Here is a 25,339-nt window from a genome sequence, read left to right as displayed (position 1 = left end):
TAGCTGACATGTGTCAGACATGGCTGTAAAGCTAAGACTCTTGCGGTTCTAATGAGCCCAATTTCATTCAGATATCTTGATGCGAGAGGTCAAGGGACCCGTTTGAAAATAGTCATGCCCATTTACCTTTGTCAAAAACTTCGCCGACATTGGAGCTACGTTACGCTCCGCTCTATCTTAAAAACTGAGCTCGCGAGAGCTCGTCAAACACGGACCGCACCGTGGACCCGGGACAGGGGTGTTGGGCTTTGATAGGGGCAGGTTTGGTTATTAGCAATTAATAATTAATAATCGTGAAATTATTTATATTCATAAAATTATTGACGGGAGTCAATATTAACGGGGCACCACCCTGGAATCAGGGACCAATAACCGAACCTTCAATACAGTCTCAGAATGGCTGTTCACCCCAGATGAGTGTTTCAGTTCCACTGTACAGTTATGAGTGAACAGTGAAGGTGAATTCGTACACAGGCCCTCACAACCAGCCGTTATTACAACACATATGCACAAGGAACCACAGACAACTTCTCTTTAAAAGTATAACAGAGTTTATTTAACTTTAGCAATATCAATCAATAATCAATAACACTGCAGTTAATCAACAACTATTATACAACTATAACTATAGGTCTAACTAACAAGCATAAAGGCACAAACAGCATATGGCACGTATGGGTGTGTGCGTATGTATGTGTGTGTGTGTGTGTGTGTGTGTGTGTGTGTGTGTGTGATCCTGTACAGAGTGAACTATCATCTCAGCAGCTGTCTTTGGTCAGCAGTGTGAGTGTTTCTCTCTCCCTCCTCTATCTGACAAGAGACACTGAGAAACCAGACCCAGACCAGGACCAGAACCCAAACCCAGGATAGAGTGGTTCAGTGAATGTGGAGTGGAAGGTGTGGATGTGGATCAGTGAGTCAGAGGAAACTGTGTAGAAGGACAGAGAGCCAGCAGACCAGTCCAGATACACTGCTACTCTGTTAGAGGAGGAGGGGGGAGGTATGGCTGTTGTTCTGTTATTGTGACAGACAGAGTAACTGTTATCAGAGCAGAACAGACTCCAGGACTTTTCATTCCCTCCAATCCTGCAGTCTTCACCCCCTCCTCTCCTACTGATTCCTCTGTAAGTCACTCCTATATAAACCTCTCCTTCCCTCTCGACCTCCCAGTAACAGCGACCAGTCAGACCATTTCTACACAGCAGCTGAAGACAGTCAAATCTCTCTGGGTGATCAGGATATGGCTGCTCCTCTCTCTCCTCTGTCACCTTTCTGTTGTCTTCAGACAGGAAGAGGTTTCTGTGTGCTGTGTTTGGGTCCAGAGTGAGTTCACAGGCATCTGATGAGAGAACAAGACTCAATACAGCAGCAGCTTCTCATCTAACACACCTGTTGTTTTATTATCTGTTGATTTATTAACAGATTGACTGTTCATTTCTTCAGTTTCATGATGACACATTTTGTCAGCCATCTTTTTTCAGAGTAGGATTTGAATGAATAGATGTCACACATGAGTTCTCTATTTAAATAGAAACTGAATGTGCTGCTTTGTTTTCATGAATCAAACTAAATACACACTTACACTTCCTCAGACCTGGTTTCAACCACCGCACTGCATCATGGTCCACACTGGGGGGGAGGGGGGGGGGTAAATAAAGTCAGACAGCATAATCTCTTTGATAATGAACAAATGACCTTCATAACCTTCCATATGAGTGATTTTCCAGACGCCGTCACTCATATCCTCCATTCAACATTAAACAATAAACAACAGGAGTCACTCCACTCCTGTAAATAATGTCCGTAACCATAGTAACGTTTACTGCAGACCAATATGGCGGCTCCCATCGCCTGTGTCTTCGGTCTACTGGACACCAGTAACACCAGTAACCAGAGGCGTCAGTTTATCCATCAGATTTGAATAAACCTCCACCGACAGCGGCGTGGTTTCTCTTCTTCCACCTCAGGAACTCGATACTTTAAAGAGACGCAACGTTCGGCCTCAAGACACAGAACTGGTGGAGCGACTGCAGTGTTGAGGAAACAGACTGATAGAAAGTGTGAGAATGTCTCAACTCTTCCCTCCGTCTCTTTCAAATGAACGATGATAAAGTTACGTAACGTAACGAGCGTCGAGCCCGACGTCACGTAACGAGCGGCCGTCCGGTCCGGTTCCGGTTCGCGCTACTCGGACCGACCGGATCCGCTCTCGGGTTCGGTATCGACACCTGAATGTTTCGGGTAGCGAGTTCGGTCGTAGAAAGCTTCGCTCTCCTTAATAACCGAACCGCGTGCGAACCGAACGGGACGAAGCTCCGACGAGGAGCGACGGCCGTATTTAGCGTGCGCGACTCTCGGCCTTCTAGCGGACGCCGCCTCTCCGTACCTGAGAGAGTCCGGTCTCCGGTGTGGATCCTCCAGTCCAGCAGAGACCAGCTTCACTCCTGAGGCTCCTGGATGATTGTAGCTCAGGTCCAGCTCTCTCAGATGGGAGGGGTTGGAGCTCAGAGCTGAGGCCAGAGAAGCACAGCCTTCCTCTGTGAGCAGACAGCCTGACAGCCTGCACACACACACACACACACACACACACACACACACACACACACACACACACACACAGTGATGTATAGTTTGTAGTTCTGGATGATAAAACAATATTGATAATTATCTAAGTTAAATTTTCCTCGATTTCAAAATAAAAGCAGCTTGATCATTTTCAATAATATTGATCACAGCAGAGTTTCTCTCTGGTTATTTTCAACCTGGACCTTGTTATTATTATTATTATTATTATTATTAAACCTTTATTTAGACAGGTCATCTCATGTTTTCCTAGTTTTAGTCATGAAGATTGATGGATTCAACATTTCATCACTTCCTTCACTGTAGAGTTTTACGTAGCTTCAGTTAAATCAATATTCCACTTAGTTTCAACATGGACTTATTGATTTGAAAAGCAGAATATAATCTACTGACCAAGACCAGATGCAGCCGGACCAGTTTGTAGTTCAGATTTTTACTTCACTGCTTTGTTTCATTATTCTTATTTAAATATTATATGAGGTTATAGTGTTGAAAATAAGACTGAGAAACCATTTCACTCCTGCTTTTTATCATTATTATTATTTTAGTTTTATTCTGGCAGTAAAGAAGTGTTTTAAATGAAAGTTGACTGATCTATTCAACTTTTATTCAGGAGCAAAATTGACCCTTTAAATTCGACAGAAATAGTGATTTTACATATTGTGATAAAACTCAACATCGCCTGATATGAACATTTTTATTGTAATAACATTTTCAGCTTCATCACCCAGCACTAATAGTTTGTTATTTATTGTTTATTTTGAGCTTTTGCAGCTTTTGAACAGGTTTTCTGAAAAACAGATCGTAGCTCTCAGTGGAAACTCTTTGTTTAAAAACATGTTGGATTTTCTCATGAATAAACTGCTCTGAAATCAGTTATTATAATACAAAAACTGTCTCCAATATTAACAGCTGACCCCAGGATCAGGTTTGTGTTTTCATTTCAGTTCTGGACTCAGTTTGACAGAATCTGACAAGTCCTTTACTTCAGGTTTCACCAACAGAGGCGGTGAGGAGAGAAATAATGAAATATTCTCTCAGAGGAGAGAAAGTAGAGCTGAATGTTGGTTTCTCAGCTGCTTTCAAAAACCACATCAGCAGGAAAATGACAGTTCAGGTATTTTCTCTGACATTAATGTGCATGTAAAGCAGAATTTAAACGGTCTGTTGAACAGTAACAGTGATCCTGACCTGAGAGTCTCCAGTCTACAGTGTGGACTCTCCAGTCCAGCAGAGAGCAGCTTCAGTCCTGAATCCTGCAGGTCGTTGTTACTCAGGTCCAGCTCTCTCAGACTAGAGGACTGGGAGCTGAGACCTGAGGCCAGAGCTTCACAGCTTCTCTCTGACAGCTGACAGACACTCAGCCTGAAGGACAAGAAGACATGTGGAGATGTTACTCTGTTATATTTAATGTCATTATTGTGTTATTTCTACTGACAGACTGTATTGATGAGGCTAACTGACCCTTATATTTAATGTCATTATTGTGTTATTTCTACTGACAGACTGTATTGATGAGGCTAACTGACCCTTATATTTAATGTCATTATTGTGTTATTTCTACTGACAGACTGTATTGATGAGGCCTGGTCTAAAGCAGCTGCACAACGAGCCATAAAAAAGAAAATAAAGTGGATAGAAATTAGGAAACACTTTAAAAACAAGTAGATTTAAATAATAATATAAAATATAAACACGAGAAACAAGATGAAGAAGTGAGGAGAGACAAGAAAGATTACACACAATGACACAAAAGCAAGTCAATAAAAGTGTGTTTTACAAAGAGTTTTAAAGATGATAGTGAATCTGCACCTCAGGCCCTCAGGAAGGCTTCAGAAGGCAACTCAAAGTGCTTTACATGATTAAAAGCGAAATATAAAGATAAAAACAGAGATGAATAAGATAAAAAAAAATAAAAGAGAATTAAAAGTAAGAAAACAGTTTCTGAACACTGAAAGTTAAAAGTTAGAGCAAGAGCAACATTATAAAATCAGTAAGCGTGTTACAGTATAAAAATCAAAGTTCTGTCTATACAGATAAATACATAAACCTGCACACACATATTTAGACACATTGGGAGTTAAAGTGCTAAGAGTTTAATTATAGGCAATGGAAAACATAAAAGTTTTAAGCCTATAAAAGTGGAATCAGCCGGAGCATGTCTGAGATCATCTGGAAGTCTGTTCCAGTGTATGCAGCATAGTAAGTGAATGCTGCCTCACCAGGTTTTGTTCTGACTCTTGGAACGGTTAATAGTCCGGACCCAGCTGGCCTGAGTGTTCTGGAGGGCTCATGGGCTGCGAGCAGGTCGGAAATGTATTTTGGTCCTAGGCCATTGAGTGATTTGTAGACAAGCAGTAATATTTTACAATCAATTCTTTGCTTAACTGGGAGCCGGTGCAGGGACCTGAGAATTGGAGTCATGTGTTCAGATTTTTTGGTTTTAGTCAGAATTCTAGCGGCAGCATTTTGAATAAGTTGTAGCCGCTTAATATTATTTTAATAATATTTTTTGGCAGACCAGAGAAGCTGCGGTTACAGTAGTCTAATCTACTAGTTATTTAAGCAATATGACACGAGAGGGAGTGCTGTTATACTGTACATCAGCACTCATGGAATGCCTCTTGTCCAATCAAATTGCTCGACCTGAACTAACTGCTGTATATAAAAGCATGGATAAGCTTTTCTATGTCTTGATTTGACATAAAGCTTCTGAATTGATATGGCTCTTAAAATTTGTGTGTGTGTGTGTGTGTGTGTGTGTGTGTGTGTGTGTGTGTGTGTGTGTGTGTGTCTCAATGGCAGTTTTTAGCGCCTGTTGCTTAGTAACTTCTTACTGGAGAGAGAAGCTGACTGAAGGAAGACCTGAATCCACTTGGACCAAAAGAACTGCAGAATCCTGTGTTACTGCAGGTTCCTGAACGCCACAGAGCAGAGAGTTTCTTGTGTGTGTGTGTGTGTGTGTGTGTGTGTGTGTGTGTGTGTGATCCTGTAACCATCATTTCAGCAGCTGTGCTTGGTCAGCAGTGTGAGTGTTTCTCTCTCCCTCCTCTATCTGACAAGAGACACTGAGGAACCAGACCCAGACCAGAACCTAAACCCAGGGTAGAGTGGTTCAGTGAATGTGGAGTGGAAGGTGTGGATGTGGATCAGTGTGTCAGAGGAAACTCTGTAGAAGGACAGAGAGCAGGACAGACATCCAACTTTTCTTCAGGCAAAGAAAACAACATGAGGAGAATTTGAGATCTAAGCCTCTAAAACCAGATCCTGTCTGATTTCAGATGGATCGACTCTATACAGACGTCCTCAAATTACAATATTCATATAATATTCATATCAGCACATTATTAAATATGATGTCTGACCTGAGAGTCTCCAGTCTGCAGTGTGGACTCTCCAGTCCAGCAGAGAGCAGCTTCAGTCCTGAATCCTGCAGGTCGTTGTTACTCAGGTCCAGCTCTCTCAGATGGGAGGGGTTGGACTTCAGAGCTGAGACCAGGACTTCACAGTGAGTCTCTGACAAGCTGCAGCCCCTCAATCTGAATAAAGAATAAAGCAAGTAGCTATAAAATAAAATATTCCTGAAAGCTTTCAACAATCCAGTGTTTCATAATCCAGTGGACTTCAGCATGTTGTCAGTGTGGATCAGCATCATGTCGGCCTTATAGAGTCTTTCCATCTGAAACCAGACCGGCTGTCACACCTCTGTCTCAGGATTGGTCCATTTTCCTTGAACACATTCTGTAACCGACCAGATGAATAAATCTGCAGTTTGGGCCCTGAATGCCAAGTAGTTTCAAATAAATAAAGGTTTAGTTAAGGTCCAGAATCCACTTTTTATTGGGACAATATATTCAGATGGCAGTTTCTCTGGAAATAATTGTGATAAAAAGCAGAATTTGAGTTGGATGGGGCAGCCACCAAGAACTTAACCCTAACTTAACCCTAACTGGACCCTAACTTAACCCTAACTTGACCCTAACTTGACCCTAACTTCACCCTAACTTAACCCGAACCCTCCAATCGTCTCTACCGGAGCAACAGATGAGAGTGAATCACAGATTTGGGGGTTTTATCAAGTCAAGGAAGCGACACAACCCAAGGTGCTACCAGAGTTCACATCCCTTTAAGTCTGTGGAAACACCTACAAAGTGCAACGCCTCTGGTGTCCGAAGTGCATTTTACATCAAAATATGCATTAAAAAAAGTGAAAGATACCAGAGTGTACTAATATGGACACATGTGACTTTTTATCCCTGAAGATACACAAAAGAAAATATCTTTAATACATTGTGTATCCATAGTTGGATCAATACCTGGGTGATTATGTCTCTATACGTTCTGGGTAATTACCACAATAAAAGTCTGATCTTTAATTCCTTTATTGCCTCCAACACTCTCACATCAAAGTTTTGCCCCCAATAGATGGAGGCCATTTTGGAGCCATTTGGACTCCTGTATCTTTAAAACTACGGAGAATATCATCAACAGAGTTCATCGTTATTCATTTGAATACAAAAGAAAACAACATGAGGAGAATTTGAGATCTAAGCCTCTAAAACCAGATCCTGTCTGATTTCAGATGGATCGACTCTATACAGACGTCCTCAAATTACAATATTCATATAATATTCATATCAGCACATTATTAAATATGATGTCTGACCTGAGAGTCTCCAGTCTGCAGTGTGGACTCTCCAGTCCAGCAGAGAGCAGCTTCAGTCCTGAATCCTGCAGGTCGTTGTTACTCAGGTCCAGCTCTCTCAGATGGGAGGGGTTGGACTTCAGAGCTGAGACCAGGACTTCATAGTGAGTCTCTGACAAGCTGCAGCCACTCAATCTGAATAAAGAATAAAGGAGGAGTTGGACTTCAGATCTGAGACCAGGACTTCAGAGCTGAGACCAGGACTTCAGATCTGAGACCAGGACTTCAGATCTGAGACCAGGGCTTCAGAGCTGAGACCAGGACTTCAGATCTGAGACCAGGACTTCAGAGCTGAGACCAGGACTTCAGATCTGAGACCAGGACTTCAGAACTGAGACCAGGACTTCAGAGCTGAGACCAGGACTTCAGAGCTGAGACCAGGACTTCAGATCTGAGACCAGGACTTCAGAGCTGAGACCAGGACTTCAGAGCTGAGACCAGGACTTCAGAACTGAGACCAGGACTTCAGAGCTGAGACCAGGACTTCAGATCTGAGACCAGGACTTCAGAGCTGAGACCAGGACTTCAGAGCTGAGACCAGGACTTCAGAGCTGAGGTCTCTGAGAGTTCACAGCCAGAAAGTCTGTTTACAGATTTCATGTAAAATGATTATCAAAGCAGCTGAGACTAACATACCAATCAAAACTTATACAGCATACTACTACTACTACTACTAATAATAATAATAAGAATGATGATAATAATGACAATAATTTGCATCATAGAATTTGAAATTTTCCAAAAGTGGTTAATGTATAATATAGTCAGAAACCAAACAGAAAAGAATACATAAATGCAATTATATGAAAGCATTTCTGTAAAAAGTGTTTAAAAAAAGAATGAAAAATGATAGAGATTTCAGTTCAACTTCTGGTAAAACAACTCAGTAAAACAGCCTGACACCATTAGAGTCGGCTTCACCACAGATTTGGTCGGGGTTTAGTTACTTTTAAGGTTTTGAGCCTACAGCATTAAATTCCAACTTTCCGAGTCGTATTTCCCACTTTGTCGGCTCGTTCATGTCGCTCTCTGTGATTCTGATATTTCTGACATGAGCTGAAGGCAGGAGAAGACGAGGGGAATCTTTCATAGATATTACACCAATAAAGAGTTGAACTAGACTAAAGACTGAAACTCAGGAAACAACCGATCTGTTAGATCAGTAACTGGAATGTGAAACTGAACCTGGAACAGTATAGACTTTACTCTGTTACAGGAAAAAGTAATGTGATTACAGTGACACATTACTTTGTAACGTGTTACGCCCGACACTGTACCACTGCTATGTAGAACAACAGTTAATAGTGTGTATGTTTGAGGAACTATAGATCTTTATTGTAATTCTGATGGTGTCAGGTATGAAGGTCGCTCTACACTGTTCTATACTGTTGGTATTCACATCAGGACTAACCGAGCCTTCCTGCAGTTCCTCACAGCTGGGATCAGTCTCCATCGTCCCTCCTCTGATGTGTTGTAGGCCTCCAGGTCCAACACATCCAGAACCTCCTCTGACATCTGCAGCATGTAGGCCAGAGCTGAGCAGTGGATCTCAGAGAGTTCCTTCTCTGATCTGGTGTCTGACTTCAGGAACTGTTGGATCTCCTGATGTACTGACTGGTCGTTCATCTCCACCAAACAGTGGAAGATGTTGATGCTTCTGTCAGGAGAGATATCTTCAGTGTTCATCTCCTTCAGGTTGCTGATGGCTGTCTGGATGCTTTCTGGTCTGCTCTCTGTCTGACCCAGCAGGCCTCCTAAGAGTCTCTGGCTGGACTCCAGTGAGAGGCCATGAAGGAAGCGGACAAAGAGGTCCAGGTGGCCATTTTTACTGTCCAGGGATTTGTCCATGGCTCTCTTCAGGAAGACATCCAGGGATTGTTCACTGTCTTCAGATCTACCCCAGTCTTCTTCCAGGAATATGTCCAGATCAGATCTACCCCAGTCTTCTCTCAGGAATGTCTTCAGTACCTTCTCATCCCTGTTTGTGTGACAGTGGAACATGTAGACAGCAGCCAGAAACTCCTGAATGCTCAGATGGACAAAGCAGAAGACCTTGTCCTGGACCTGGTACAGCCCTCGCTCCTCTTTAAAGATCTGTGTGAACACTCCTGAGTACACTGAGGCTGCTCTGATATCAATGCCACACTCTGTCAGGTCGGCTTCATAGAAGATCAGGTTGCCTTTCTCCAGCTGCTCAAAAGCCAGTTTTCCCAGAGAGAGAATCATCTCCCTGCTCTCTGTAGTCCAGAGTGGATCTGTCTCAGCTCTCCCATGATACTTGACGTTCCCCCGTTTGGACTGAACCACCAGGAAGTGGATGTACATCTCAGTCAGGGTCTTGGGCAGGTCTCCTCTCTCTCTGGTTTTCAACACATGGTCCAGAACTGTAGCAGAGATCCAGCAGAAGACTGGGATGTGGCACATGATGTGGAGGCTTCGTGAAGTCTTGATGTGGGAGATGATTCTGCTGGCCTGCTCCTCATCTCTGAATCTCTTCCTGAAGTACTCCTCCTTCTGTGGGTCAGTGAAGCCTCTCACCTCTGTCACCATGTCAACGCACTCAGGAGGGATCTGATTGGCCGCTGCAGGTCGTGTGGTTATCCAGAGGCGAGCAGAGGGAAGCAGTTTCCCCTTGATGAGGTTTGTCAGCAGCACGTCCACTGAGGTCGACTCTGTAACATCAGTCAGGATCTCGTTGTTCTGGAAGTCTAGAGGAAGTCGACACTCATCCAGACCGTCAAAGATGAACACAACCTGGAACTTGTCAAACCTGCAGATTCCTGCTTCTTTGGTCTCAGTAAAGAAGAGATGAAGAAGTTCCACCAAGCTGTACTTTTTCCCTTTCAGCAGATTCAGCTCTCGGAAAGTGAACAGAAATGTGAACTGTACATCCTGGTTGGCTTTGTCTTCAGCCCAGTCCAGAGTGAACTTCTGTGTTAAGACTGTTTTCCCAATGCCAGCCACTCCCTTTGTCATCAATGTTCTGGTTGGTTTCTCTCTTCCAGGTAAGGGTTTAAAGATGTCTTCACATTTGATTGTTGTTTCTGGTCTCGCTGGTTTCCTGGATGCTGCTTCAATCTGTCTGACCTCATGTTCATCATTGACCTCTCCACTCCCTCCCTCTGTGATGTAAATCTCTGTGTAGATCTGATTCAGAAGTGTTGGGTTTCCTGCTTTAGCAATCCCCTCAAACAAACACTGAAACTTCTCCTTCAGATGAGATTTCAGTTCACGTTGGCAGATGGGAGCAAGAGTTTCTGAATTTGTTGTTGTTGTACATTTAGACACCATAAATATGGAGTCCAGGTCTGTTTGATGCTCCTGGGCAGACTGACCACTGGGAACCTCTTTCCTTTGCTGCTGAACTCTGTGGAGAAAACATTAAGAATTAGGTCTCCAGATATCAACACACACACACACACACACACACACACACACACACACACACACACACACACACACACACACAGGTTGTTAAAGGTGTTGATGAATCCTGGCAGAAACACAAGGTGAACTCCACTGTAAATGTTTCTCTGGAGAGTCTTTCCCACAGCAGGTCGTAGCACTAAGTATATCTTCAAGTCATTCTTCAAGACATTCGTTCATTTCACGAAGCTTTCCTGAAAAAACTCTCAACTCCAGCAGCACACGAACTGTGTCGTTCATCTAGTCGTGAGACTTCAAGTGTCTCTTTGCAGGAGCGGTGAAGGTGAGATCCTACAGCAGACAGACTGTCCAACCTAAACTCTGCGCTCCACAACATCAAAACATTAGAGGCATTTCCTTTTGCCCCAAACCTTACTGTCAAAATATATAAATGAATTCATAAATAATGCTACCAATCTTTTACCAATGTATTTATTATTAGGCCACACCAAATTCGAACATATCCTTTAGTCTGCATTAATATGCAGTCTGTTATTTTGTTCTGACCAAATCCCAGGCAACAGGCCAGCAACACAAACTGTAGTTTATGAGCCTGCAAATTCAGTAAATATTTTCCCTCAACAGGTGAAACTATAATGTTCAGCTGGGTCGATATCACACACCAGCCTGTCAGTCGCAGCTCTACTGAAATGGCAGCATTACAAATAATATACAGAAGTATACAGTATACATTCAGAGTCTACAGGTGACAAGATAAAGTGAACTGTTGGAGGATATAAACTATATCTGTTTTAAAATTAAGGTTTCTTCAATCGACTTGTTATGCTTTCAGCTCAGAAAATTGATGATTCCTTGAATCCACCTGTGATGCTTTATGATTCTTGAAGTTGGTCTTCAAGGAGATCTTGAAAATTTGTCATCATGACTTCCTTTGGGAAACGTACAAATTTCAAGGACCGTCTTGAAGTGTTGTGAGTTTTCAAGATGCATCGTTACATACTGTACATCAGGAAAGCCAGCTCTGATTACTGGATGTGATGTTTTGAAAGAGGAAACTAAACCAACAGAGTATGAAGGACCGGACCAATTCTATATCTCATGACTTGATGCCTCTTCTCAGGAGAGATGGATAACAACAAACTCATCTGTTTTAAATTCTTACCTTTGCTCAGCAGAGTGCTGTCCATCTTTGAAGTCAATAAGGCTATTAATAGACCGGTCACTCTTCATGGACACACAGCTGGGTTCAGGGGAGTCTGGTCTCTCCTGCTGGATCCTGATAGAAACAGGATTGACAAAAGAAGGGCAGTTTGAACCTGAAGTGAAGCAGGATTTTGATAGAAAATCTGTGAGGAGAGTGAATGAGAAACGTTCTCCTCTTCCTCAACAGCTGCTATTGTAGCTGACAAACTTTCTCTACATGAAAAAGGTTAAAAAACAAGAGCAATGTTACATATTATTGTTAATATCTTACTCTCTTCAGAGGGGATTTGTTCTTTATAATGCTTTGTTAAAGCTAACATTATATAGTAACATGTTGACCTACGTTGTTTCAGAAGGACGTTGTCTTTTAAAACAAATAGGTTGACCCATAGACTGGTCGCTCTTCATGGACACACAGCTGGGTTCAGGGGAGTCTGGTCTCTCCTGCTGGACTGGGCTTCAACACAACAGAGACAGAGCTTTTACTCTGAATAATGATGCTGTAATGATTTCACTGCTGAGCTCTGAGATGGAGAACAGTCATGGACAGTTAGAGATCCTCATCTTACCTCTTAGCTTTGGTCCGGCTGTCATGTTCCCCAGACAGAGTGGTTTTAGAGGGAGGGAGCCCCTCCTCTCTCTCCTCAGACTGACTCATAGTAGAGCGAACACCTTTACACAAACACACCCAACATGCTGTTAGCTGGACTGATCCATTACAACAAGGTTTCATTACAGGATATATCACTTCTGCTGTTGGGACCATTCCTGACTGTAAAATGACAAATACACACTGAGTGTTGGATTCAACAAAATGAATCCAGTTAATGAAGAAAACGTCAAAAAGACAAATACTGACAAGACAAAGAGTGTTTGAAGTATTAAGAGAGCCTTGGCTAACAGAAACACAAGCAACACGCTGCACACGTCACAATAAAAAACTCCAGTCTGGTATCTGTTAAATGTTGTGATTGAGTCTTAAATATAGTTTTACAGCTCTGAGTTGTTTCTCTTTATACTACTTTTATAGTCAGACCTTTCCCTGGTTGTGCAGATCAATACTTTACTGTTTTTTTTACTAAAATGGATTTTGTCAGTTGTAATTGTCTTCATTCAGATTTGACTGAGATCAGACTCAGATTACTTACTTACTGACTCAGATTTTATCGGGACAATATGAAACAGTGAACCCAGTATTGTGTATTGAACCATCAGCTGAATGTATGAATGTAGAAAACAGCAGGAAGACCTGCTCTCTCCAACAGATGAACTGAGCAGGTTTATACAGACAGGAGGATTTTTCAGCCTTGGGGACGACTGAGACTTTAAAGGTTCAAGAGGTTTTAGTGTGAAAGGGAGTGAACCTCAGTTTTGTGGAGGTTGTAGTGTTTTGTACACAGCGTATCAACAGAAACACAACATGTGTCTGAGCTTTCACACTAGTTCTGACACTTCCTGCATATTTCACCAGTGCAGTGAATTGAGATTACAACCTAACTAGAGTTTATCAGGCTTCCACTAAAAGTCACAAATAAAACAAAATGTTCTTTATGGCCACAAAGGGAACAAATGTTGGATATTATGGCACTATGAACGCCATCTGCAAGCAGCAGGTGATTTGAAAGACTTTAGCAGCTTGTCTTACAACAGTCGACTGTACAGTCACATCATACAATGTCAGCTGCTGTATTCATCAAACAGTAATGTTACCTTGGAAGATGTTTGCCTGGTGAATTCACATCCAGAGACGTTCTGCCTTCATCTGTAGAGGAAACACTGACAGAGAAGACGCTGCTTATTCTCCTTCGTCAGTTCTGGGTGTCTGTGTTCGTTTGATCTGAGGCTGCTGTCACTTCCTCATAACTTCACTATCAAAGTCTAGAAACATCAGTCTGACACCAAACCGGTCTAACCTGAGGCCAGAAACCAGGTCTGAGGCACAGACCACAGATCAGGTGATGTAGTTCTACTGTGTGTCCACTAGATGGAGACATTAACCACATCATCTACAGTCAACTAAACAGCAGAGCAGCACACACAGATGTAATGATGGAGGAGGAGAAATTTATATCGCTTTAAAATTCAATGACAGCGAGAATGAGAGTCGATCTAAAATCTGTCTGACGTCACACAAAATGAAACGTTTCCTGCCGAGGTGGAGCACGTGACAGGAAGTTAAACTCTTCTGATTTTACTGTCTTTTGATGACATTGTTTTACTTTGCACTTTATTTTCTGTGACATTTCTTGTATTTTAACGTCTGTATTGTTTTATCTTTCATATTTGTCTTCCTTGGCCCGGTCTGCCTTGAAGCAGCAAGTCAGTGAAAGCAGCCTGGTTAAATAAGTAAATATAAGACATGAAAAGATCGTTTCCACAACATCATTAATACTGAACTAGTGTGATAAAGCTTATTTTAACTGGTGTTTTTGTTAAGAAATGGTCAGAAAGCCTCCTGTTAGCATCGCTGGCTGCTAGTGAGAGTCAAAGGGAACTGAAGCTTTTTCCCTCAAACCTGCAGGCAGAAAGCAACACAACTAATTACTAACTACTTCTACTTTTAGTAGATTTAGATTTGAACATGAACACACTAACACTAACATGTTGGAAACCCGTTAGAAGAGCGTCGAGTTGTGTTTTGAAGCTAAACATCCGGTTTTCACACAGACAAACCTTTAACGGCTGAGTTGTAGATTTCCTCTTCTAGTGTAAATAAGCTAACGGCAGGCGGTAACAGTCACATACAAGATCTGCTGAGAGAGGCAGGAAAGGAAAATACACTGGAAACTGTCATGGAAACTGATGATTACAATACCTTTTGGTGGAGAAAATCATCTGTGACACGATGAGAAGTGAAAGTGAAACTAAGAGAGAGAGAGAGGGAGGGAGGGAGGGAGGGAGGGAGGAGGGGCAGAGAGAGAGGAAGAGGAAGAGAGAGACAGATAGAGAGAGAGAGAGAGAGGAGGGAGGGAGGAAGAGAGAGAGAGACAGATAGAGAGAGAGAGGGAGAGGGAGGAGGGGCAGAGAGAGAGGAAGAGGAAGAGAGAGACAGATAGAGAGATAGAGAGAGGGAGAGAGAGGGGGAGGGAGGAGGGGCAGAGAGAGAGGAAGAGGAAGAGAGAGACAGATAGAGAGAGAGAGAGAGAGGAGGGAGGGAGGAAGAGAGAGAGAGACAGATAGAGAGAGAGAGGGAGAGGGAGGAGGGGCAGAGAGAGAGGAAGAGGAAGAGAGAGACAGATAGAGAGGGAGAGGGAGGAGGGGCAGAGAGAGAGGAAGAGGAAGAAAGAGACAGATAGAGAGATAGAGAGAGGGAGAGAGAGGGGGAGGGAGGAGGGGCAGAGAGAGAGGAAGAGGAAGAGAGAGACAGATAGAGAGAGAGAGAGAGAGGAGGGAGGGAGGAAGAGAGAGAGAGACAGATAGAGAGAGAGAGGGAGAGGGAGGAGGGGCAGAGAGAGAGGAAGAGGAAGAGAGAGACAGATAGAGAGGGAGAGGGAGGAGGGGCAGAGAGAGAGGAAGAGGAAGAAAGAGACAGATAGAGAGAGAGAGAGAGGGAGAGAGAGGGGGAGGGAGGAGGGGCAGAGAGAGAGGAAGAGGAAGAGAGAGACAGATAGAGAGGGAGAGGGAGGAGGGGCAGAGAGAGAGGAAGAGGAAGAAAGAGACAGATAGAGAGGGAGAGGGAGGAGGGGCAGAGAGAGAGGAAGAGGAAGAAAGAGACAGATAGAGAGATAGAGAGAGGGAGAGAGAGGGGGAGGGAGGAGGGGCAGAGAGAGAGGAAGAGGAAGAGAGAGACAGATAGAGAGAGAGAGAGAGAGGAGGGAGGGAGGAAGAGAGAGAGAGACAGATAGAGAGAGAGAGGGAGAGGGAGGAGGGGCAGAGAGAGAGGAAGAGGAAGAGAGAGACAGATAGAGAGGGAGAGGGAGGAGGGGCAGAGAGAGAGGAAGAGGAAGAAAGAGACAGATAGAGAGAGAGAGAGAGGGAGAGAGAGGGGGAGGGAGGAGGGGCAGAGAGAGAGGAAGAGGAAGAGAGAGACAGATAGAGAGGGAGAGGGAGGAGGGGCAGAGAGAGAGGAAGAGAAAGAGAGACAGATAGAGAGATAGAGAGAGGGAGAGAGAGGGGGAGGGAGGAGGGGCAGAGAGAGAGGAAGAGGAAGAGAGAGACAGATAGAGAGGAGAGAGGAGGAGGCAGAGAGAGAGGAAGAGGAAGAAAGAGACAGATAGAGAGATAGAGAGAGGGAGAGAGAGGGGGAGGGAGGAGGGGCAGAGAGAGAGGAAGAGGAAGAGAGAGACAGATAGAGAGAGAGAGAGAAAGAGAATTTGAATATCAAAAACTACATTATTGACCTCTTCAGCGTACAAAACAGAACGGATCCTAAATCAGGATACGCAGCATTTTGTTTACAAGCAACAACACCAAAACATCAAAGATTCAAACAAAAAGAAAAAGAGAAACCCACCCACTCAAAAAAACACAGCCTACTTTAACAACAATAACTAACAGCTCTTCCATATTAAAATCAAAAGGTTAAAAACAACTCCCCCCCCCCCCCCCCCCCCCCCCCCCCCCCCACACACACACACACACACACACACACACACAGAACATCCATTACTGCCATCCTGCAGCAGGCTGCTCCACCTGAGAGCCTTCACCTGCCCCTCACACACCTGTACAGACTCCATCCTGCAGCAGGCTGGTCTGCCTGTCTGTCTGTCTGTCTGTCTGTCTGTCTGCCCGTCTCTCTGTCTGTCTGTCTGTCTGCCCGTCTGTCTGTCTGCCCGTCTCTCTGTCTGTCTGTCTGTCTGCCCGTCTGTCTGTCTGTCTGTCTGTCTGTAAAATTCATCAGTTTTAGCTTTTGTTTTTTACATTTTGTTCACATTTCCAATTGAAATGAATGAGCTAGCTGACATGGCTAACCCTTTCTGTCTGCCTCTCTCTCTCTCGCCGTCTCTCTCTCTCTCTCCCTCTCTCTCTCTCTCTCCCTCTCTGTCTCTCTCTCTCTCCCTCTCTGTCTCTCTCTCTCTCTCTCTCTCTCTGCCAAGGACAGATAGACAGGAGAGAGACAGACAGACAGGTGGAGAGACAGACACCGCGGTCTCTCTCTCCTCGGCCCTGCAGCCTCCGGTGTCGCTGTAGTTAAATGTGTGTTGATGTATTACGGTGTAGTTGAACTGTAGTCAGACTGGAGTTGCCATGGAAACCGTCGTCCCGTCCGTCCAGCGGCTTTTTCCACGTCAGTTCTGTCAGAGGAAACCACAGAGCTGCAAAACCTTTTCCAGGAATGAAGAAGTGAACAGAAAGTTTTACCAGGTTTTAGACCGGTTTAAACCGGTTTTACCAGGTCTGAACAGGTTTTAACAGGTTAAAACCAGTTTTAACAGGTGTGACTAAATGGGCTATAAGAGGTTTCACCAGGTGTAAACAGGTTTAAACAGGTTTCACCGGGTGTAAACAGGTCTCACCAGGTGTAAACAGGTTTAAACAGGTTTCACCGGGTGTAAACAGGTTTGAACAGGTTTCACCAGGTGTAAACAGGTCTCACCAGGTGTAAACAGGTTTAAACAGGTTTCACCAGGTGTAAACAGGTCTCACCAGGTGTAAACAGGTTTAAACAGGTTTCACCAGGTGTAAACAGGTTTAAACAGGTCTCACCAGGTGTAAACAGGTTTAAACAGGTTTCACCAGGTGTAAACAGGTCTCACCAGGTGTAAACAGGTTTAAACAGGTTTCACCAGGTGTAAACAGGTCTCACCAGGTGTAAACAGGTTTAAACAGGTTTCACCAGGTGTAAACAGGTCTCACCAGGTGTAAACAGGTTTACACAGGTTTCACCAGGTGTAAACAGGTTTCACCAGGTATAAACAGGTTTCACCAGGTGTAAACAGGTTTAAACAGGTTTCACCAGGTGTAAACAGGTTTAAACAGGTTTCACCAGGTGTAAACAGGTTTAAACAGGGTTCACCAGGTGTAAACAGGTTTAAACAGGTTTCACCAGGTGTAAACAGGTTTGAACAGGTTTCACCAGGTGTAAACAGGTATGAACAGGTTTCACCAGGTTTAAACAGGTTTCACCAGGTTTAAACCCGGTTTCACCAGGTGTAAACAGGTTTCACTAGGTGTAAACAGGTTTAAACAGGTTTCACCAGGTGTAAACGGGTTTAAACAGGTTTCACCAGGTGTAAACAGGTTTCACCAGGTGTAAACGGGTTTAAACAGGTTTCACCAGGTGTAAACAGGTTTAAACAGGTTTCACCAGGGTTTAAACCCGGTTTCACCAGGTGTAAACAGGTTTCACCAGGTGTAAACGGGTTTAAACAGGTTTCACCAGGTGTAAACAGGTTTCACCAGGTGTAAACGGGTTTAAACAGGTTTCACCAGGTTTAAACCCGGTTTCACCAGGTGTAAACAGGTTTCACCAGGTGTAAACGGGTTTAAACAGGTTTCACCAGGTGTAAACGGGTTTTAAACAGGTTTCACCAGGTGTAAACAGGTTTCACCAGGTGTAAACGGGTTTAAACAGGTTTCACCAGGTGTAAACAGGTTTCACCAGGTGTAAACAGGTTTCACCAGGTTTCACCAGGTGTAAACAGGTTTCAGAGACTTTATATTCAAGATAGAAAGCAGAAAAACACTAAATTTGCAGCTACATGGTTTTTGTGGAACAGCAGTAAATCTGTTATCCGTTACCTTTTTATGGCACTGTTGGTTTTTATCACAATATTGTTTTTTTAAATCATACTATTGTTTTGTATCACAGTATTGGCTTTATAATGATGTTGTTTTTTTTACCATATTTTTATTTTTTTATCATGCTGTTGTGTCTCAGTCTGTTAATCTTGTTGTAGCCAAACTGATGTTTCAGCCTTTTATCGTCTATTAAAACATTTTCCTAATGTCGGATTTGTTTCTTCTCTTTAAGCCTCTTTTAGTCTCTGTGGAGAAAATGATTATTATTATTATTATTATTATTATTATTATTATTATTATTATCACTTTATTCCTACAGCACTTTTCAAAACTGTCACAAAGTAAAATTACTTCTTCTTATTATTATTATCATCATATTGTTGTTGTCATTGTTAACCTTTCAAGCATCAACCTTTGAAGCAAACAGCTACCAGTTCTTTTCCAGTTATCACTGTTATATTGTTATTATTATTAGTATAATATGACTTTTCTAGTTGTTTACCCCAAACAGTTAACCTCAATAAGGAGACAATGTGACGTCATCGGGCTGCGCCCCCGACACTAACCCCTTCGTGATGACGTGTTTTCACTGCGACGGTTGTGTTTGTCAGTTCGCGCTCAGCAGGCTTCCTGAAACCAGCTGTAAGTGAATCTACAGTTTGTTATGTTTTATTTCTGCCTGCTGACAGACTGCTGACGGCCTGTCTGTCTGTCTGTCTTCCTGTCTGTCTGTCTTTCTGTCTGTCTGTCTGTCTTTCTGTCTGTCTGTCTTTCTGTCTGCTGTCTGCCTCCTGTCTGTCTGCCTCCTGTCTGTCTGTCTGTCTGCGGAAGGTTTAAGTTTGTAGCGGCTGTTTCAGCTCAGTCTGAGGGAGAGTTAGCTAGCAGCTAGCAGGCTAACAGGTTAGCCGGGCAGCGGCTGCACACTGAAACAGAAACAGACCGTCAGAGACCCGGTCCATCCACATGTTATATTCTGTTCAGTGTGTCAGAGACCCGGTCCATCCACATGTTATATTCTGTTCAGTGTGTCAGAGACCCGGTCCATCCACATGTTATATTCTGTTCAGTGTGTCAGAGACCCGGTCCATCCACATGTTATATTCTGTTCAGTGTGTTTCTGTCAGACAGCACACACTGCTGCAAAACACTCTTCCTCCTCCTCCTCTTCCTCTTCCTCTTCCTTTCTCTCCTCCTCTCTCCTCTTCCTCTTCCTTTCTCTCCTCCTCTCTCCTCTTCCTCTTCCTTTCTCTCCTCCTCTCTCCTCTTCCTCTTCCTTTCTCTCCTCCTCTCTCCTCTTCCTTTCTCTCCTCCTCTCTCCTCTTCCTTTCTCCTCCTCTCTCCTCTTCCTCTTCCTTTCTCTCCTCTCTCCTCCTCCTCTTCCTTTCTCTCCTCCTCTCTCCTCTTCCTCTTCCTTTCTCTCCTCCTCTCTCCTCTTCCTTTCTCTCCTCCTCTCTCCTCTTCCTCTTCCTTTCTCTCCTCTCTCCTCCTCCTCCTCCTTTCTCTCCTCCTCTCTCCTCTTCCTCCTTTCTTTCCTCCTCTCTCCTCTTCCTCTTCCTTTCTCTCCTCCTCCTTTCTTTCCTCCTCTCTCCTCTTCCTCTTCCTTTCTCTCCTCCTCTCTCCTCTTCCTCTTCCTTTCTCTCCTCCTCTCTCCTCTTGCTCTTCCTTTCTCTCCTCCTCCTCCTTTCTTTCCTCCTCTCTCCTCTTCCTCTTCCTTTCTCTCCTCCTCTCTCCTCCTCCTTTCTCTCCTCTCTCCTCTTCCCCTTCCTTTCTCTCCTCCTCTCTCCTCTTCCTCTTCCTTTCTCTCCTCCTCCTCCTCCTTTCTTTCCTCCTCTCCTCTTCCTCTTCCTTTCTCTCCTCCTCTCTCCTCCTTTCTCTCCTCTCTCCTCTTCCCCTTCCTTTCTCTCCTCCTCTCTCCTCTTCCTCTTCCTTTCTCTCCTCCTCTCTCCTCTTCGTCTTCCTCTCAGAATTATTCTGTTGCTCTGCTGAATATTGGCCTCAGTCTGCTGTGTGTTATAGGAAACAACAACAACACATTATTATTATTATTATTATTATTTTATTTTACCATTATTTATCCAGGAAGGTTTGCTCCACTTTCATCCAGGCCAGTCCTGCAAAATTATTACTTAATAATTCAATAAGATTGTAATTGTAAGAAATTGTATTATTTTAATAATAGTTGTGCAGCTGTGACTCTGCTGCTCACATCACTACAGATGGGTTACAGGTGTACTGGCTACTTGTCAAAAGGATTTTCTTCAAAATAAAACTTACGACAAAAGGCCACTGATGCACATTTCAGTTGGGTTGTACTCAGGCAGTTTAAGAAGTCCATTGTCCAGGCAAGATCCACGTTTAGGTTGATTTTATTTTTCCAGTTCAAAAGCAAACATACATGTGTTCATCATGCCGCCTCTCTCTTGCTCTGGTAAAAAACCTTGTCCCTTCCTGGTTCATCACCTGATACCTTTATCCTTAATCCTGCCATTCACCCAACAAGTGCTCGGTCTGGTGCTTAGCGCCCCTAGTGTCTACAAAAATAAAATACAAAAAAATGCAAAAATAACAAATAATAATAATAAAATAATCAAACTAATGAAATAGCTCCTACAACAGATATACTGTATATATATATAGTTTAGCAGTATGCAGGACCAGTACTACTACCAGTACTGAGTCGACCTGCTATGTTTCAGGTTGGATCAGACAGAGGAACATCATGCAGTCTGGAGCGGATCCTCCAGGATCTGGACTGAAGGTCAGAAGATCTCCTCGTCTCTCCAAAACCCCCGACGGCTCGCCGCAGGTTCGTCCGCTCAGCAGTTTCACTTTCTGTTTACAGACTGGAAGTTTCCGTCTGTCCGGACAGACCAGCTCCGCAGGGCCTGAGGGTCCCGGACCATCTGAGGGTCCCGGACCATCTGAGGGTCCCGGACCATCTGAGGGTCCCGGACCATCTGAGTCTGAAACACGGGTCTACCTACCGGCCGGGCCGCTGATCACAGCCGATATTCATCATTTTTCCAATTATCGGAATCATTATTTTGTCTGATATGATTGCCGATAAAATAAATAGGGAGTTCAGTTCAGTTCTGTTCAGTTTACAAGAAATGCTGCTCGGAGCTCCCTGCACTTTATTTTTCTAAATATAAAGTTTTCTAGTATTAAATTAACTGCATGTTTAAAGGCATTTAATTTTTACTGCAAATGTATATCAGCCCCAAATATCGGTTATCGGTCTCCTTGATTACTAATAATTAATATCGGTATCGGCCCTGAAAATCCATATCGGTCGCCCCCTGGTCTTAAACTGAATCTTCTGGGGGAAATGACAGAAACAAAGATGGACGTCTTTGCTGCTGATTTATTTAAGCAATATTACACGAGAGGGTCAGGTGCTCCTGACCGCATCACTGTCGTGCCAATAATGACGGTAAAGCTCACCCTCGAGTGTAATATTGCGATTATACAGCGGTTACCAACAAAATAATAGATATAATCAAAATGTATTCATATTGTGGGGCAATTCGCTCTCAAAATAAAAAACTTTTTGCTGGTGTTATCTCCATTTCCCTGGAAATACATGGGGTCTGACTAATAACTGGAAAACAATCAGTCACGTCAGTAGACTCCTATGTAATGAAACCTAGTTTACTACTCCAGCAAGTAGGCCGAGCCTTAGCAACCACCTAGCAACAGAGACGACTTCACATCCCTGCTGAGTCAGCCAGCCAACCTGAGCTAATGCTTTCTGGAGATCGTGGGATTTCCCAAACTGAATAAATACCACACATATAAACACAAAACTGCCTTGCTAGCTCAATCTTGTTGTAACTAAGATATGTGCTGAAAAAAAGATTTTTTCCATGGACAGATTTAGCTACTGCGTCTAGTAACATCAAGGCTGAACAGAGTTATATTTAAATATATTGTATAATAATCATGGGCGTCGCAGCTATTATATGAGTAAAGTATATTATACTTTTTAAAATGATTAGTTTAGACCCCCCCACTTTCACCATGTTTTTACCGTGTCGAAAATCAGTGCATCGGTCTGTCCACTCGGCTCTTTTCAGAGCGCTGTGTCAGCGCTTCAGTATCAAATCCATTCCACTTATTGAGAGAATGCCCAAATCAATGAAACTCCAAACCACGTTTTCACTGCTACCTTGCACCCAGGCAGATTCTCACATAGCACGCACGCACACACACACACACACACACACACGAGCGCGCCGCTAACGTTAGCTAGTCATTGATGCCGGATGCCAGGTAGCTGAGTTAAGGCCCGTTCACACTTAGAGCGACAACTATAAAGATAACTATAAACTATAACGATATGCTGTCAAGCGTTCACACTGCAACGATATCGGCAACGAATATTCAGAGAAAAAATGGAGCATGATTACTTTTTTTTTTTTAAGATTTTATTTTTGGCATTTTATGCTTTATTGACAGAGAGATAGTGTGAGAGAGAGACAGGAAGGTATGGGAGAGAGAGAGGGGAGGACAGGCAGCAAATGACCGCGGGCCGGATTCGAATCAGAATTTGGGTTCATGCATTGCCGCAAAAGAGACAGGAGATGGCAGATAATAATGCTCTTTTATGGCGCTTTCATGACATTATTGTGCTTTGTTTATATGAGAGCTAACGGTACTAATGGTCACCAAGTGAAGCTGTTCATTTCTTTACCAGCAGGAGACTCTGAACACATCTACTGTGGATCAGAGAGTAAAGTCTCCTGTAGCCGTGTTGAGAGAAACACCTGAACGTCACCGTGGCTGAACGGGTTCAACAGGATGCTGGAGACACGTTTTTACCTCCCGGTCATATTGAAAACATAATAGCGATAATAGCGCATTTGCGGTCAGGTTGGCCAAGAGATTATGCTATTTTCTTAGCATCATGCTAGCAAAAGGTAGCGATTTAACGAGCTTCCAGGTCAGTAAACAGCCTTACCGCTAATCCCAAGAGCTGTTCCCATCCCGACCGGTTCGTCACGTTTCTGTTCAACATTTTTCGAGGCGATGGTCTTTGTTCCTCTGGACTTCTGTCATCAGTTCCTCAGCAGCATCACTGCAGGGAACTACTGAACTCTCCATCCCTTCTTTGTAGAACTTTAGTTTGATTGGTTGAAAATGTTTTATCGTTGTCTCTGAGATGGAACCAACAATATAGTTCTAGTTGTCCCTTGTAATGGCCAGGCGCTCCCCGTTTTGACAAATAAAAGCCTGGCTGGCTCATGGCCTCAGGTCCTGGTGATTCTTCATATTAGTAGAAATGATTTGAAGATGAATGTAGTTTATTGGAGAATGCAGAGGGGCACTTTGACTACAGTTGTCCTCTCCACTTTACTCATTGATTTGATAACATTAAAGAAATTCATTTAACAGAAATTGCAATTGCATGCAAGCATAAAGAGATCCTCAAGTTTAAATAAACAATGAGTGGTTATTATTAAAGATGGCTCTGAATTAGTCATCGAATCAATTTCTGTACTTTTAGCTTTTTAATATCTTCAAATATGTGATCTGGGGCGAACCACTTCCTCTGGATGAAATTACAAAATGTACCCAGAATTGTTCTCATGCTAGTATAGCCAGAGAAAAGTATCAAACCGCTTGTTAAAAGGCACCAGAATACAGGAAATGACATCTACTCTGTTACAAATGTTCTGGGGGAGGACGCCCAGACCCCGTTAGATTGTCCCACCCACATTTTCAATGCTTCCTACGCCCATGATAATAATATATGGCGGAGTAATATTTTTAGTGATGAGCGCGGCCAGGTGTGCTGTCATGCTGATTTGATCACGTTGACCAATCAGATTGCTTGGTCGGAACTACCTGTTGTCTAATTATATTTACAGACACATTGTTTACATCTGTAATCATGTGTTTACTGCCTGTCTGAAGAGCTGAAGCTGAAGCACAGTTCTGATCTGAGTCTCATATCGAGTCTTGGATGTTGTGAGTTGGAATACAGAACCAGAGGAGCGGATCCTGCTCAGACTGACAGAACCAGACTCGGACTGTTCTGCAGGTGGAACACGGAGCTGCTGCTGGTTCTGCTGGTTCTGCTGGTTCTGCTGGTTCTGCTGGTTCTGCTGGTGATGTGTAGCTGACAGTGGAGAAAAACAGGAAAGATTTTGGGGGTGTAGAGCTGATATATGGTATAATATGGATATCATGATATGAGACTATCAATATGGTAATATTGTGAAATAACTTCAATGCCACTTGTCTGTTCTGACGTGGCAGGCGGGCCGGGGCAGTGGAGACTTTTAGTGTCCCATGATGCTCTTCTCCACCCTGACAAAAACAACATTTTGATGGAAACACTGAATATTAGATTTACATGTTTGGGCATGAAAATGATCAAATTCAAATATATTGAATATACAGAAGAGCAGCAGCTTCAGTCCAAAAAACCAAATCAGTCGAACTAATAACCGCCTGCCTGTCAGATGTTTTGTCATCATTTTCAGGTCAGGAGTTTTTCATAGCTGACTCATCACTGGACTTTGTCCAGGTTGTCATGGTAACAGACTGGTGTGACTGGTTCCTGTGGTGAAGCTTCAGGTTAAAACCAAACCAGGCACTGAAGAGGCGAACATGTCTGTCAGAGCAGCAGCTGAACAGCATTTCACTGACAGAGCGAGGAGGTGAGCAGGATAACGAGGCCATTTAATTAACTCTAATTAACACAAGTTAACGGTAATTAACTGTAATTAGCTCTGATCCTCCTGCTGGACGTCAGACTGGACAGCAGCTGCT

General features: G+C 43.4%; 2 protein-coding genes across 5 annotated transcripts in view; one reads left to right on the top strand and one right to left on the bottom strand.

Annotated features, from left to right (window-relative positions):
- Positions 1-509: 509 nt before the first annotated feature.
- Positions 510-14,710, bottom strand: LOC139927255 (protein NLRC3-like). Of its 4 annotated transcripts, XM_078288406.1 has the most exons (12): positions 14,694-14,710; positions 13,589-13,654; positions 12,448-12,550; positions 12,222-12,335; positions 11,838-11,951; positions 8,700-10,655; positions 7,250-7,423; positions 5,949-6,122; positions 3,775-3,948; positions 2,387-2,560; positions 1,583-1,629; positions 510-1,339 (listed from the first exon to the last, which is right to left on the bottom strand). In XM_078288406.1, the coding sequence occupies exons 3-12, from the start codon at positions 12,534-12,536 to the stop codon at positions 807-809; spliced, it is 3,549 nt and encodes a 1,182-aa protein (XP_078144532.1). In that variant the 5' UTR covers positions 12,537-12,550; positions 13,589-13,654; positions 14,694-14,710; the 3' UTR covers positions 510-806. The 4 variants fall into 4 exon arrangements, with proteins under 4 accessions (XP_078144532.1, XP_078144531.1, XP_078144533.1 ...); XM_078288405.1 differs by lacking the exon at positions 14,694-14,710 and having other exon boundaries at positions 13,589-13,705; XM_078288407.1 differs by lacking the exons at positions 7,250-7,423; positions 14,694-14,710 and having other exon boundaries at positions 511-1,339; positions 13,589-13,705.
- Positions 14,711-19,173: 4,463 nt separating this feature from the next.
- The window catches only part of hdac6 (histone deacetylase 6), a 19,447-nt gene continuing 13,281 nt past the window's right edge, over positions 19,174-25,339 (top strand). The window contains exons 1-2 of the mRNA XM_078288048.1: positions 19,174-19,204; positions 21,259-21,368. Of these exons, the coding sequence (XP_078144174.1) occupies positions 21,282-21,368 (87 nt within the window). The 5' untranslated portion in view covers positions 19,174-19,204; positions 21,259-21,281. The remainder of the gene's footprint in view (positions 19,205-21,258; positions 21,369-25,339) is intronic.

Source organism: Centroberyx gerrardi, chromosome 14, assembly GCF_048128805.1.
Source record: "Centroberyx gerrardi isolate f3 chromosome 14, fCenGer3.hap1.cur.20231027, whole genome shotgun sequence".
NCBI lineage: Eukaryota > Metazoa > Chordata > Actinopteri > Beryciformes > Berycidae > Centroberyx > Centroberyx gerrardi.
The sequence above is the reverse complement of the archived record's forward strand: the minus strand, read 5'-3'. Positions and strand labels throughout refer to the sequence as shown.